General features: G+C 39.6%; 2 protein-coding genes across 2 annotated transcripts; both read left to right on the top strand.

Moving 5' to 3' along the window:
- The first annotated feature begins 909 nt into the window (after positions 1-909).
- Positions 910-4,907, top strand: eaf2 (ELL associated factor 2). The gene is made up of 6 exons (XM_026375567.2): positions 910-1,076; positions 1,507-1,601; positions 1,825-1,961; positions 2,093-2,286; positions 2,465-2,686; positions 3,384-4,907. Exons 1-6 carry the CDS (start codon positions 974-976, stop codon positions 3,425-3,427), a joined length of 795 nt encoding a protein of 264 aa, XP_026231352.1. The 5' UTR covers positions 910-973; the 3' UTR covers positions 3,428-4,907.
- Positions 4,908-6,567: 1,660 nt separating this feature from the next.
- Positions 6,568-13,425, top strand: si:dkey-91i10.3 (cytochrome P450). The gene is made up of 9 exons (XM_026377344.1): positions 6,568-7,212; positions 7,988-8,178; positions 8,706-8,905; positions 9,899-10,096; positions 10,807-10,970; positions 11,095-11,261; positions 11,852-11,933; positions 12,145-12,351; positions 12,830-13,425. Exons 1-9 carry the CDS (start codon positions 6,973-6,975, stop codon positions 12,944-12,946), a joined length of 1,566 nt encoding a protein of 521 aa, XP_026233129.1. The 5' UTR covers positions 6,568-6,972; the 3' UTR covers positions 12,947-13,425.
- The last annotated feature ends 1,478 nt before the right edge of the window (positions 13,426-14,903 follow it).

Below are 14,903 nucleotides of genomic sequence, written 5' to 3'. Positions count from 1 at the left end.
GTGACAAGTTGCCGATACTACACTTGTGCAATCTTGCCGTTCCACTGGTCTTAGATGTTGAACCTGTAATGTTTGAAGGCAGCAGAACATATGGCCTCAGTAAAGTGCAGACAGGGCAGGAATTTAAGGCTTAGGAATCATTAACAGTTTAAAGAAAAGGAAAAGAGATTATTTTCACTGTCACGGAGGCTCGTGGAGCTCCGAGCCCCTATGGAGCATGAAACTGCAGTCAATAAGTGTAACTGCCTTAGTTCATTAGTCTCTGATTGTCAGACCTTCAGGACGTTGGAAGTGTTTTAGCTGTTTTAGCTAATTCAGTAATTAGCTTTACAGCTCAGACCACTGATGCAGCTAATAGTGCTAATAGCTGGTCAGTGTTGCAACCTGAGACTCTTGTTGCTTATTTGCTATGGAGACTGATATTAGCTCTGCATTTTAGCACTTTATTATCATTATCATCATTTTTAGGTTTGCAAATGCAAATAAAATTTAACATGCACAAATGAGCCACAATTACCTGAAAGATGCCACAGTAAAACATGCTGATTTTGTTTTATTTTTTTTTAATATTTTTAATCCTCTAGTAAAGTAAATAGCTAAAAAACAATGAGGTCAGATGTAGCAGGTCAACACAGCCCTTTTTATAGCCAAGCCATAAGGAACCATACTACAATTTAGAATGTAAACATTTATTAAACATATAGGATTTTATAGAAAATTGCACAGCACAATATATAATAGTTAATAACTTTAATAAAAGACATTAAACCACCAGGTTCCAATTCTCGACCTGAAGCTGCCCTGTCATTACGACATTTTGAGTGACGGACGTCGAGCCAATCACAGTGGGAGAACGGCCCGCTGACCAATCATAACAGCGACAGGGCGGGAGCTAACGGTATCAATGAGGCGGCCTGGGCTACATGGATAAAAAAAGAACAGCAGAAAGTTTACAGCTCATGAAACTCTCACAATGAATGGGACAGCGTACTCCAACTTTGACAATCAAGAACACGTCCTGAAATTGGGGGAGACGTTTGAGAAACACCCCAAAAGTGCCTACCATACAGTGCGATGTAAGTGAATCCCTTGGTTATGTCTGGCTTTTCCTGTAGCTAACACTAGCATGCTAGTTAGCTCATCAGCTAAACATCCAAAGGTGACAACCTGACATGTAGTCAGCTCCAGCCGAGTTGTCAATCCACGTGTATTCACCTGTTTTTACCATGTTTCAGTGGCCTGACATTTCTCTGTGTTCTTTATCGGCTTCATTAATTAGTTAAATCTCAACTATGACAAGCCATTGAAGCACCAGCTGTCAAATTGTTAGCTAGTGTTAGCATTGTGTCAATCCGTACACTAGCATCATCTGCTGGTAGAGGTAGATAACTGCAGCACCCAGAGACCAACCGTGTTATAATGTCAGTGCTGCACTAAATAATTAGCATATAAACAGCATTTTGGATGTACTAACACTTTATTTTCTTGTTTTTTTTCCTGTCATAGATGACTTCAAACCAGCCTCCATTGATACAACATGTGAAGGGGAGCTTGAAGTGGGCAAAGGAGAGCAAGTCACAATTACTTTACCCAATTTAGAGGTCAGTGTGTGATGCCGCAAAAGCCCTTCTTCACCACAAATGTGTGGGTGTATTAGCCCACTAGAGAACTGGCCACATACTTACATACTTGTCTGGTAGCCCAGTATGTGGTTCGTTCTAGTGGATTTGGTTTGACAAATATTTGTGTGTATTTGCACTGTGTAGTACATTTTCCAGTGTTTTAAATTCATGCTTACAGGCTTTGTCGTCTTCGTGTTTTTAGGGTTCAAGTGCTCCTGTAACTGTCTTCAAGGGATCCAAGAGGCCGTATATGAAAGAGTGCATCCTTATTGTGAACCATGACACAGGAGAGTACAGACTGGAAAAACTCAACAGCAACATAGCTGTGAAGAAGACAAGGTGGGTGAAATTACTAATGATGAATTAGCTAAAGTGTCACAGCCTCTTAAATATATTCACATTGAAGGAGTTGATAGAAACAGTGCACTGGTCATTTGATTGTTGTTCTTACTCAACCTGTGCATTTACAGGGCGGAGGGCAGCAGTAAGATCCATTCTCGTCTGGAGCAACAGACCAGTCGCTTGAGCCAGCAGATGAGGAGTAACAACAATACAAACAGCAGCAGCAGTGGTAGCAGCAGTAACAAGACCTCAACCAGCTCCAAGAGTTCTCCCCCCAAAGAGAAGACTTCCCCGGCTTCCCCCATGGATGACATTGAGAGAGGTAACATGTTGGTCACAATGTCTTCAACTTTACTGACTTTCATTATCAACAATATTTAATGTTTCTTGACAGTTTGCATCAGGATGAACTTCTTATGTGATCATGTTTGGTTGTTATTTAATGTGCACTTTTCCCGAGTAGCTCCCTTGTTCATCTTTGTTTGTGCCACTGTGTACAGAGTTGATGGCAGAGGCACGGGTCATGGACCAGATGAGCAGCAGCGACAGCTCCTCAGACTCCAACAGCTCCTCATCCTCCAGCAGCGAAGACGGCTCCAGCAGCAGCGACTCAGAGGATGAACACACCTCTGCGCCATCTTCAGCCCCAGCCAACCACAGCATGCCTATTATCAACACCAGCAGCCACCAGGAGAGCGGAGGAGGACTCATGAACACACTCAGTAAGTAGCTTACTTAATCAACTTAATTAACTGCAGCAACAATTAACACTGCATATAAGACGATAAACACCTAAAAAAAAAATTAAGACAGGACACCACTCCCTGACAAACTGTAGACTCTGTACTGACTTATCACGCACAGGTGATTCAAATTACATTTACAAACAACTTTCTACTTAGATGACTCATGTCATTTATTTGATTGGAGCTCTAGCCGTCATGTGCATAACCAGACAAAATACACATTTAAAGTCATACAAAGCGTGATAGAGTTATGCAGAACAAGTCAAAACTCGTTCCTCATTCAGACCATTAAGGTGTTAAGAATGTCTCCAACATGAACATGCTCTTTGTAACAACGTGTTTTCTCTGTGGAACCTGCATACTCATGAAACATACATCACTGGAATAACTTAAATGTGTGGCAATAGATGACTTGATTGACTAATGCGTTTTGTAGACTGCTTTTAGATTCATGAAAACAAGTCACACAGACATTTGTGATGTTGTAAGTGTTACATGTAAATCTGCCCCTCACAAAAACATCAATCACCAGTCCTGGGATGATGACTGTTTTATTCACATTCATTTCTGTGGTGTAAAAAGACAAATTGATGATATCTGTGTCACTATTTAAGTACAAATGTATCTGTTCAGTCCATAAAACCTGTCGTTCACTCTGATAAATGTGTTGCAGAGAACGATCTCCAGCTGAGCGAATCTGGCAGTGAAAGTGACTGAACTCCACCATGTCGTGAACTTCAGTGTCCTGCTCCATCTACATATCCGCAACTCTGCTCACAAATATAATTTGTTGCTTATCTGCCAGCAAACATCAAACATAATTTTTTTTTTTTGTTTGTTTTTTTTGGATGGGAGGACCGTGTATTGCCTTAGCTCAGCCATGTGATGTGGTTGATGTAACCGAAGTAGTAAATTATGAACGATCCGCAATGTTTTCATCTCACTGGATGCACATGTGGGTAAACTGATGGTTCCTGGCCATCAATCACTCGTCTTAAACCACCACTGGAGTTTCTGCATTTCAGCGTAGCAATATCTGTCAGTTTAGTTCGTTTTTAAGAGTCTTGACCACATTGCAATATTTTTCTTTTATTTTAGCGTGAGCCACACTGATCAGTCTTCTACTTTTGTCTAATAGAATTATTGTGAAGTTTTCTGTAAACATACAAACCATTGTGAAAGAAGCTGACAGCACAACACTGATATATTAACACCTTAGAAATTTTGTTGCAGTAGCGTTAGCAAGTGGTTTCTAATGTACACATCCAGAAGTCGGGGATCAACTTTATTAGCATTCATTTGTAGTTTTTCTTTCCAAATGAAAAATGCAAATCAAAGACTCCTGAAAGATTAGTCCTGGTTCTTTAGCTGCAAGATGCTCCACTTTGTTCACCAGATAGTTTCTGACTTTGCCTTTCTGCTTTTTGATAGTGAGCAGGTAGCATCCAGTGAGGTTATCGAGGCTTTTTGACTGGAAGCAGGGTTGACGAGAGCAGACAGTGAGCTGGAAGAGACCCCTTTTACGTTGCACCTGATCATTTTATTCATTGTCGACATTGAACTAATGGTTACAGCAGCTTCAAGAGTTAAGTTGTGTGTAAAGCCTTGTTTATTGTGATATTCCAGTTTGTAAGTTGGTCTGATTTAAGCGCAGCAGTGCTCTGTTGGCTCAGTTGGGGACGTGCTTTATAGCTTTAAACCTGCAATACTTGAATCTGATTAATTATTTATATTTCAAATTATACTGACCAACAGCAAATTGCTTAATATATATTTTATATATATTTTAATAACCAAGCAATTGGAATCACAGGTTACTATGAACTGTATCGCAAAACAAGCCAGATGCTTTGATACTGCACCTCAATGTACGTCTTGAACTTGATGTGCCTTTATCTGCCTTATTCTTTTTTATTACCTTATTTGCCAGTCTAACAAGGGCCGCCTTATTTTGTTACGAACCCCATCACTGCTGAGCTGTCTCAGTAAACAAGAAGCTGCTGTTTATGAATCTTTTTTTTTTTTTTTTTTTTTTTTTGGCGCCCCAGCTTATTGAAATAGTCGAGGACTGAAATGAAGATGTCTTAATATGAGAAATCAATGCGATGGTTAGCCTTACGGAGAGGTGGCCTCTGAGTATCATTTGTAAACTATCTGAGAGTAATTTCTTTGTAGAAAAATAAAGATTTTAATTGTTTCTTGTGATTCTGTGTAAAATATTTATACCAGATGTATGTGTGGATCACACATTCCTGAACCAGGTGAAAATAGCATCTTGCTGTTACCATATAAAAGAACTAACGTGAGAAATGTTAATGCGTTAAAGGAAAACCCACTCCCATCTGTTGTTATGACGCTGAGGAATGATGGTGACAGCAGGATATCCTGGATGTCGCCGTCCTTAATCATTTTTGTTTCCTCACTGAACTATTTTTATCACTTATAAACACAAGAAAACTAAAAGAGGTGCTGAACATACACGTCATCTTGAATTACTATTATCATTTTTTTACTGTTAAAAGCACCGGCACCTTTTTGTCTGTTACAGTTCACTGGTGATGTTAGATTTTGTGGTCAGGTTACACTTCGTTATATAATTCCACAAGTCTGTCAATAACTAATCACTGGTGTTTAACTACTTAAATACTATAGTATAATGCAACAACATACCACAGTGTGGCTCAACGCACTTCAGAAGATGCAGAAGAAGCCGTGTTTCTGTGGAATGAGGCAACACTACAAGTGAAAACAAGTCTGTTACTGTTCCTCTGCTCACTGAACATCTGCCAGAAACTGAAACCAGAGTGAACATTCTTCACCATGAATAAATGTAGTGGAATAGAAATGCAATATGTACCACAAACTTTAGTACTTAAGTAAATGTACTTACTCACTAACTTTGACACCAATAGTCATATGATATTTTAATTTTGTTCTTATCAGTCGTGTAATTTCAGATTTACTTTACACATGGATTTTTAGTGACTGGATGCTGGGGGAGGTGAAATAGAAGGCAGCTGCTGGTTGATGCAAGCCTTTGTTTGTTTGGACACTTTTAGGTCCGTCACTGAAGGAACAGTGAAGGAAAGCAGAAGTAGCAGTGTGTGGTATTAGTAGCAGTGATATTACATGAACCCGCAGACAAACTTCCCTATTGAACTATACATTATACCAAGTCAGTGGTAGACGTTGACACGAAAGATCTGAGCCACATAAAGGACATTATTTCAGCGTAGATTCATCCGAGGGTTCGATTTATTTCCTTTTTTTTTAAGCAATCTGATCTAAAAAAAACACCATACACATGATTCCTCCTCAAAGAAGATGGAGACAGCATCTGCCTGTCTGATAAAGGAAAACGTGTACATTACAAAAGCTCATGGTTGGGACTGAGTTGAGTTGTGAAGCCGCCTGATTGTGAAAACACTCTCAAAAGGGAACGGGTGTGTGGGTGGACAGGGTCCGCCAGGTGAGAGGGACATTTGAATTTCAAATAATTTTAATTATTATTGTGCCATTGAAGTTCTATTCACCAGTAAATTGTCATCATTTTAAAAAATATTAATATAATTATTGTTGTTATATAAAAATATTTAACAGTGTTTTGTATATAAGTGTTGCCAGGTCTGAGAAGAACTGAAGAACCATCTCCGTTTAATAGAGATAAACGCTCCATCTCATCTTGTGACCTGTATCTGTTAACCCCTTCTACTACATCAACAAACAAATTCTTCATCCCACATACCTGATGTCATGTCTGTGACCTTCTCTTGTCTCTCCTCAGTTCTGCAAACAGCAGCAGTCGTGATGCGTTTCTACCCCACGGTGGCGCTAAAGTGAGGAGCTGTCATATTCTACACACATTAGACTTTCTGTTTAAAATAAAAGAGGCGCACTTTTAATGCAAAGAGTGCAAAAATAGGATTCCTAACATTTAAATATTTGAATACATCAAATCTGATGGAGACACTTGTTGTCTTTTTTACTGAGTCACTTGTTGCAGCGCGCATTCACAATAGTTATCAAGCTGTTCTATTTCAGTGATGTGATTTATTTGTAGTGTGATTAATCGATTCTCCACAAAGACTAAACAACAACAGCTGTCTCTGTAACTGAAGTTCATCACAGTGTCCACAGTCCACAGTTGGCTCAGAGGTTGGGTTTGTTGCGCTGTCAATGCAAACAAGGAACCATTATCAGCCTCCGCATCCGAGAGACACGCAGCTCGGTCCCTGCAGGACACGTAGATTTAAACCGTGGAAATGTTGAGGAAATCTCTGAGGGACGTCGGATTATGTGTGAACCGTCAGCAGCAGAAAGGGATTCACAGACTGAGTCCAGCGAGCCATGGAGACGTGCACCGCCGTGACGCATCCACCTCCACCGTGATGGGAGCCAACAACAAACTGAAGACTATGGACGAATTAGGCGGCCCCAGTTTCATGACGACCTTACACTGGCTTTTTATTAAGGGCTATTTCCAAACGACGCAACAAATGCAGGTAAATGGGGATTAGGAGCCGAGAGGACAATAAAGTGCAGTCGAGTCTTGAGTTGTTAATTATCTCTTATCATTTGAACTCCAGTGAACCCAGACACTGTGCACAGACCCCCTTTATTTAAATAGCTCTGTTTTAATTATTATAATAATGAAGGATTAGTAAATATATCAAATAGTTTAATTTATTGCTTATTAATCAATGCAGACAGTTTTGGGTTTGTGTGGTTTGTTGCATCTGAAGATCTATTATGTAACAACAGCACAATTAAGAATGATGGGATTGTATTTGTGTTGTATTTAAAATGATATTTTATAATGTAAACATATTTTTAGGATCATTGTTCCTGTCTGATTTACAGCAGAAATAAGTTGTAACACTGCATATTTAAAAAAAAAAAATCACATTTTCATTTACTTTGGATTTGGTTGGAGCCAAATAGAAAAAAACAAATAACTGTCTGCACTGATGGCACAAAGCTGACAGCTGGGTTTTCAGTGCAGGTACATTGTACAGACCAGGAAGTGAGTTTGACTTTATCTTGCTTCATCAAGCCCGTCACTGCTGTCCTGCCACAAAGCTGGTTAGAAAACTGTGCAACTAAACCAGAAGCTCAAAGCTAACGCCTTGTGTGTAAATGAACATGTTCAGTTTCACTGATGAAAGACTTCATTGTTTGTAGTTTTCAGATGTTGATGCATTAAATCAACTCAGTCATCATCATTAATTATTTTATAACCTCTTCGGCACACACCTAATTAGCCTGTTTCTCTCAAAGATCGAGCACTGCAAGATCTACGGTCCTCTGTGGAAATCGAAGTACGGCCCTCTGGTCGTGGTGAATGTGGCCAGTGCTGAGCTGATAGAGCAGGTTTTGAGGCAGGAGGGGAGACATCCAGTCCGGACCGACATGCCCCACTGGAGGAACTACAGAGAGCTCAGGAACCAGGCCCATGGACCCTTAACAGAGTGAGTCCGACTTCCCACGAGGATACACAGCACAGAATAACACAGCATGAGTATAACTTACATAGCACAGTGTCTTTTCACGCTCAGTAAACACAGTCCTTTCAGAACGATTCAGTTCTAAGAGCAATAAACAGGTTAGTTGAGCTGCTTTGTGTCGTTTGCTGTGTGCATAATGCGCTTGATGTGAACTTAGGGGACACGGTTCATTGCACATGACACTGGTGGTGAATGTTAGTTAGTCTCATAGATCACAGCTTTAAAACAACTTAAACAATTCAGGTGTTTTTTGGAAGAGAAGCTGTTTTCATTGTTATTTTACACATTACCTTGACAGAAGTCTGGCGCTCTGCTCGGGACACTTCTCTTTACTTGATCTTTTACATTTCAGTCATAGTAAAATGATCTACCAGCACTGTGTTAATGTTAAACCCTCTCAAACTTAGAACAACAAACATTAAATTAGTATTCAACAACTTTATCTCATTCTTTCCAAGAGGTCATATTTTCTTATTCGTCCTCGATTGTAGGATGGGAGCCAAATGGCAGCGCATCCGCAGCATCCTGAACCCCAGGATGCTAAAACCCAAACACGTGTCGTCCTACACTACCACGATCAACGAAGTGGTGACGGACTTCATCAAAAGAGTGGCTTGGCTGAAGGAAACCAGCGGCCAGGGAGTTATGGTCAATGACCTGGCTGGAGAACTTTACAAATTTGCTTTTGAAGGTCAGCAAAGACAAATGAAATGTTTGCATTGAATCAGCTGTGGAGGCTCCTCTTCTTTAGGAACCTGAAAAGAAAGAAAGATGGCGCCTAGTTGTTGCTGGTTTAAGAAGTCTTTATATATAAATACTGTACCTGCGTCACTGTAGTGAACTTCACTGCTTTATAGTCATCACTTTTTAATGTCTGTCACAATTGATTGCAACAAAAGCTGACTTTGACACAGGTGCTGCGGCTGTTGGCCTTGACCACTGATTAGATATTGTGCGATAAACAGTGGACTTCTTTTTATAATCACACAGCGAGGCTTAGCTGCATCATACAACCTTTTATGTTCAAGGTTGTTGCTCACCCAGTTCAGATAGTAGTGTCCACCTATCAGCACTTCTTATTCTCACTAACTAATTTGTTATCTTATGAACTGTGCTGCAAAAATGATAATTTGGCAGTTTGGTTTTAGAAGAGGTTGTGTGCACGCTGGTTAAGCTTAACTTTGTGCTAAGCAAATCAACAGCCGACTCACATTATGTATCTCAAATGTCAAAAATGTCTATTTTACTTTCTGCCTATAATGATTTTACACAAGGAACTTGTGTCAGATATGAAAAAGGTTGTATAAAAACAACAGTATATGGTATTTGTACATATTTTATAAACTTTTGGTCCAGGCCTTTCTGTTTCTATGAAGAACAGTTTGTGTTTGTGACCATTGCTTGGTTCAACATGATGATGCATAAAGCCAGGTTCTTTAATAAATGATCCCTCACAGGTTTGTGTGAACTTCACTCACGTGCACCTTGATCTCAATGCAGCACTGTTGTCAGTGAGACCTTATCATCAAACATCAGTGGCTGACTGGTGCAGAATGAGAGACAATCTCTGACAGAAAAATGGAGGATGTTATAGAAGAATATTAAAGCTTATGGTTTAGGAAAATCACCTGCTCTGTCCCCGGGAAGCCAAGCTCTCATTGTGTAATGTCTGTTTTAAATGCAGGGATCTGTTCAGTGCTGTTTGAGACCCGTATGGGCTGCATGAACGAGGTGGTGCCAGAGGAAACCCAAAAGTTCATCTTCTCAGTGGGGGAAATGTTCCGGCTCTCCCAGATCATCGTCCTCTTCCCCAAGTCCACCTGGCCCTACATGCCCTTCTGGAAACAATTTGTGGCAACCTGGGATCATCTTTTCAAAGTTGGTGAGCAACGATTAGTCTGATCAGCACAACCAAGTGTAACTAAGTGCAGCATGTCTCAGAAGGTTCTGTTACAGAAAGACGATCCGTATTTAATATGTAGAAGATGACCTTTATAGTTCAGTTAAGCATTACAGTACATTTACTTTTTTACAGTGCATGACTAGATCAGAGTATTTGGTAAAATACACACGATCTACAAGCAGTTGTAGTGAACCCAAGGTTAAGTAAATAAGAGTCTGAACAAAGGTTCAAGTCAAACTGTGCTTTGAATCCTGCTGTGTGTAAAGAAAATAATCTTTGTTTAGATTAAATTAAAATGCAAAATTAAATAAACTGCAGCCTCAATTCAGATATTTTGGGCCTGATTTCAAGGCCACAGCTGAGTCTCTTCTTTCCTAGTTAGTAGTATGTATTATGATCTATTGACAGTGTTTTCTCTGCCACTCCCTGTCACTGATTGTTGTCCCAAAAGGTTACTAGAGCGCAAACATGGCAGGTTGCATTATCCAAGGCCACTAGACTCTGACGACTCCCTGAAAGGACATAGTTCACGTCACAAATCCTGCTGCTCTATTTCCACCTCAGTGTCTGAACAAGATGTCTCCCACAGTGTGTGTCTTTCTCCACCTAGTGGCCAGAAGTGTCTCCTCTTATTTAAGGAACGAATGAGGATTAATCGTCTGTTGTTAATCACGTCTTTCTTTCTGTAGCCGATGAGTTGGTGCAGAAGAAAATCAAGGAGTTACAGGAGAAGGTGCACCTGGACCAGAACGTGGAGGGAGCGTACCTCACTCACCTGCTGCTCAGTGAACAGATGACGGTCACTGAGATCCTGGGCAGCATCACAGAGCTTCTGCTGGCAGGAGTCGACACAGTGAGTAGATAAACTCACTCCGCTCATATGTTGATTATACTGTATATAAGTCTTATCTCGTGGTGCATCAACCACTGTGACATCAAACAATAAACGATACCCGTCTGCGTCCTCTCTGTTGCAGACCTCCAACACAATCTCATGGTCTCTGTACCATTTGGCAAAAGAGCCAGAGATCCAAGAACAGTTGTACCAGGAAGTGATAAGTGTTTGCCCTGGAGACAAGGTGCCAACCAGTGAGGATATTGCTCAGATGCCGTACCTGAAGGCCATCATCAGAGAGACGCTACGGTTAGAGGGATTCTTATATTTCCATCAGTTATTGTTATCAGTAGCACAAGAAGAGTCACTGGCCAGGAGTTTGATCTGAGCTGCTTAATTGTTCTGTTTGAAATTGCTTCATCTGCATATTTACTGTATTGTTTGTGATGTTTTCAGCTCCACTGTGCCTTTGGGTTTGCTCAGCAGCGTATTTATTGTTCTCTCATGCTGTTCATTTATCAATGTTGTATTTGCTGAGTTGAGGTTTTCTCATACTGTATGTGGAGGTTGAGTCATGGCGACTGTTTCACTAATTATCCAAGTAGCTTCTTAAGTCGGAGGCTTCTTCCACACCCTCCACCCACTGCAACACAAACTTGGAGTCATCAGGTCTTTAAACCATTGGGTAGTAAACATCCTCGCCTCCATGGAGGCCTAAGACACAATCTGTTTCCAACCATGCTGTGGTTTTATTTAACCCCATGCCATGACTCAACTTCCACATAACTTCATCTGGATGTGTGAGAATGGTCACTGAGACATCTGACAGTTCACACTTCCCAAACGTGTCAGACATTAAGTATTCACATGTCAACATGTCTGTGTTCTGTGGTCCCCAGGCTGTATCCAGTAGTACCAGGAAATGCCAGAGTCGTTGTTGACAATGAGATTGTGGTGGGAAATCATGTCTTCCCCAAAAATGTGAGACACATCAGTCCTGTAATATTGTTTTTTAATGAAAAATGTGATATTTTTACTATATGTTGTAATTGAAGGATGTATCATTTCAATTTCTCTGTCTACAAATTACTGTTGTAATTACTAATCTACTACAAATGAAGTTTACAAAGAGTGAAGGTGTCTGAATACGTTCGGAAGCAGCTGTATCTGATCAACACCTCCTCTCTCACAGACGCTGTTCCACCTCTGTCACTACGCGGTATCCTATGATGAGAACATTTTCCCAAACCCCCACACCTTTATGCCAGAGCGGTGGCTTCGAGGACCGGAGGAGAAGTCCAAGCAGCACCCGTTTGGATCAGTGCCGTTTGGTTTTGGGATACGGGCCTGCCTGGGGCGACGGGTAGCTGAACTTGAGATGTTTCTTCTCCTCTCCCGGGTAAGAAGTTAAAGAAGTTTAAATGTCAACGTTGCTCAGTAATAATAATAATGATAATAATAATTTAAAATACAGATATCTGATGGTTTTTCTTAAGCCCTGATGCTTTTTGAATATTTAGTTCTTACTGTTTCTAGTCTTGTGAACTGAGAAACGTAAATACCAATGTCTGCTTTCACTCCCAGTAAATCTGTCGTTTTTGAGCTATACTCAGGGAGCAGAATTGACCTTTAGTAACAGGTCAATACTGATTAACTGCTCGTCTTTGTTAGCTTTGGCACTGGGATGGACTCAAACCACAAACCAGTCGTCTGACTTTGAACTGAGTGGTCTCAGCCAAAAGCCACAGTTTTGAGTTGATCAGCTGGAGAGCAGTTTGTAATCATTAACGTGAAAGTCAATCAATAAATATCCTGCTGAAAACCTAATTCCACATGTATCTCTACTTAAACAATACTCTGTGTCTTTAAATTTAAAGTTGATAAAGCACTACGAGGTGAGGCCGGACCCTGCAGGGACCATAGTGAAGCCAATCACCAGAACCCTACTTTGCCCCGCGACACCAGTCAATCTGCAGTTCCTGGAAAGAGTTTAGCAGGAAGAGCCGAGGGCAGAGGCAGGAGTTTCTCAGTCAGCTGTTTTAGTATGCACACTCTGTTGCCTGCCTGTCACCAAGCACTTGTTTTTGCAGAGTTCGCTTCATGAGCACGGGCTGAATCCTCTGAAACCTTGGCATAAAACCCAGCTGATCTGACGACTAAATTCTTCAACTTATTTTGACTTGCTGGGCGATCGCTCGGTATATTAATTTACATTTTACATTTTTAAGAAACAATAAATAGCATATGTGTTGTTAAGATTTTAAAACAAGAGTTTCTCTTCATAATAAAGTCAAAGCTGCAAGTTCTTCAAGTGACTCTATACTGAAAAAAGTCTGTAAGTCTCAGTAACTAAACATAATATCTTATGTTTTCTGAATTTGTTTTCTCAGTCTGGTTGACTCACATTATTAACCATTAGGAAAACTTACATTTCTAAATTGTATTGACTTACAACGATTAGTTAAAAAAAAAAGCCGTAAAAACTAAACTACAGTGAGTGTATTTATTGAAATGAACATGTCAGTAAAACTGCGCCGTTGTGTTTATATGTGTTTGTGTTTAATATTTTTTTAACATCAGTAGAATCAATGGCACAGAGTAAAAACATATCCCAGACCTACTTCAATATTAGTTCATTGTCAATTTTAATTGTATGTTTTGCATTCAGAAAATTAAGGTGACAGACTTATCCTTTACAAATGACTGCAGTGGCCAATCAGCTCTGTTCAAGGTAACATGGAAACATCATATTATGATAAACTGGTTTTATCAGCAAATAAAGTGCTTTTATTTTTTCTTTTACATCATTAGGAACCATTCTTCCATACATTAGTTTAGTTGTTTTAATATAAATGTTAAAATAAGATTGTGGAAACTAAAAATGAAAAATAAAAGCACTGTCAGTACGCTGGAATTGTACCTGAGATGGTTTACTGTGTTACATGTTTAGTTTTTTTTTACACATTTAGGATTTTAACCCTGTTTTCAGTGGATTTGTTTCATGTTTAGTCGATATATGATATAAATGTAGGGTTTACCACATGCCCAACATTTCTGTAACAACACAAATCTTCTTCCCTTTTCATTGTCTAATAAAGACAGAAATGACCAAAACAACATAGTTTCATGTGTTTTTAAGAGTCACTTATTTACATTATGTGATACTGAAGCTATGTCCCAACTCCATCTAAATTCTAAGTTGGATTTGATGAAAATGAGGCAGACGGACGTGTGTTGTGTGAAGCTGCACAGCCCAACTCCTGAAGTATTACAGCAGAGAAGTTAAAATAATGTAATGAAATATGTTGAAGAGTACAGTAGTACATGCTTAATACTTAAATGTTCAAATTACAATATAAATGTTTTTCACAATATACAATATTTGCCAGTATAATTTTACAATTTTTCTTTGTATTATATATTTTGGCATTTATCAATCTTTAGTAGATAATTCAAATCACAAGTGTAACAAAGCTACTTCATACTGTAGTATACTAGTAGTATATTGGTACCATGAAGAAAAAAACAATTTAAATGGCATTTGTCACATGATAACATCAATGTTTCTTATTTAACCACGTAAACCAAAGACTTCCACCTCCGCGCTTAATACATTTTTGTTAGTTTTTTGCTGAGTGTCTGTGTTGAGGTTGATCCATTAGTAGATCAATGCTGCTCTCTTGTGGACTGTTTAAACTACTACTACAACATGACTTTACAACTCGCCACTGTAATTCAGGCCTTAATCATGTGCCTATTTTTATATCGGTAACAAATCACATGAACAGACACTACTGTAAACGCCGAAGGCTTCCAGCTTTCACAGCGACACTTCATAGGATATCCTGATGACGTGTTAGAATAGCTCTGACATATCTCGTCCAAAAAGTGATTGCACATTTTCAAATGTCAAACGATCACCACTTTCATGATTTGTCTTACTTACAAGTG

This window comes from Anabas testudineus, chromosome 21 (assembly GCF_900324465.2).
Source record: "Anabas testudineus chromosome 21, fAnaTes1.2, whole genome shotgun sequence".
NCBI classification, from domain to species: domain Eukaryota; kingdom Metazoa; phylum Chordata; class Actinopteri; order Anabantiformes; family Anabantidae; genus Anabas; species Anabas testudineus.
The sequence above is the reverse complement of the archived record's forward strand: the minus strand, read 5'-3'. Positions and strand labels throughout refer to the sequence as shown.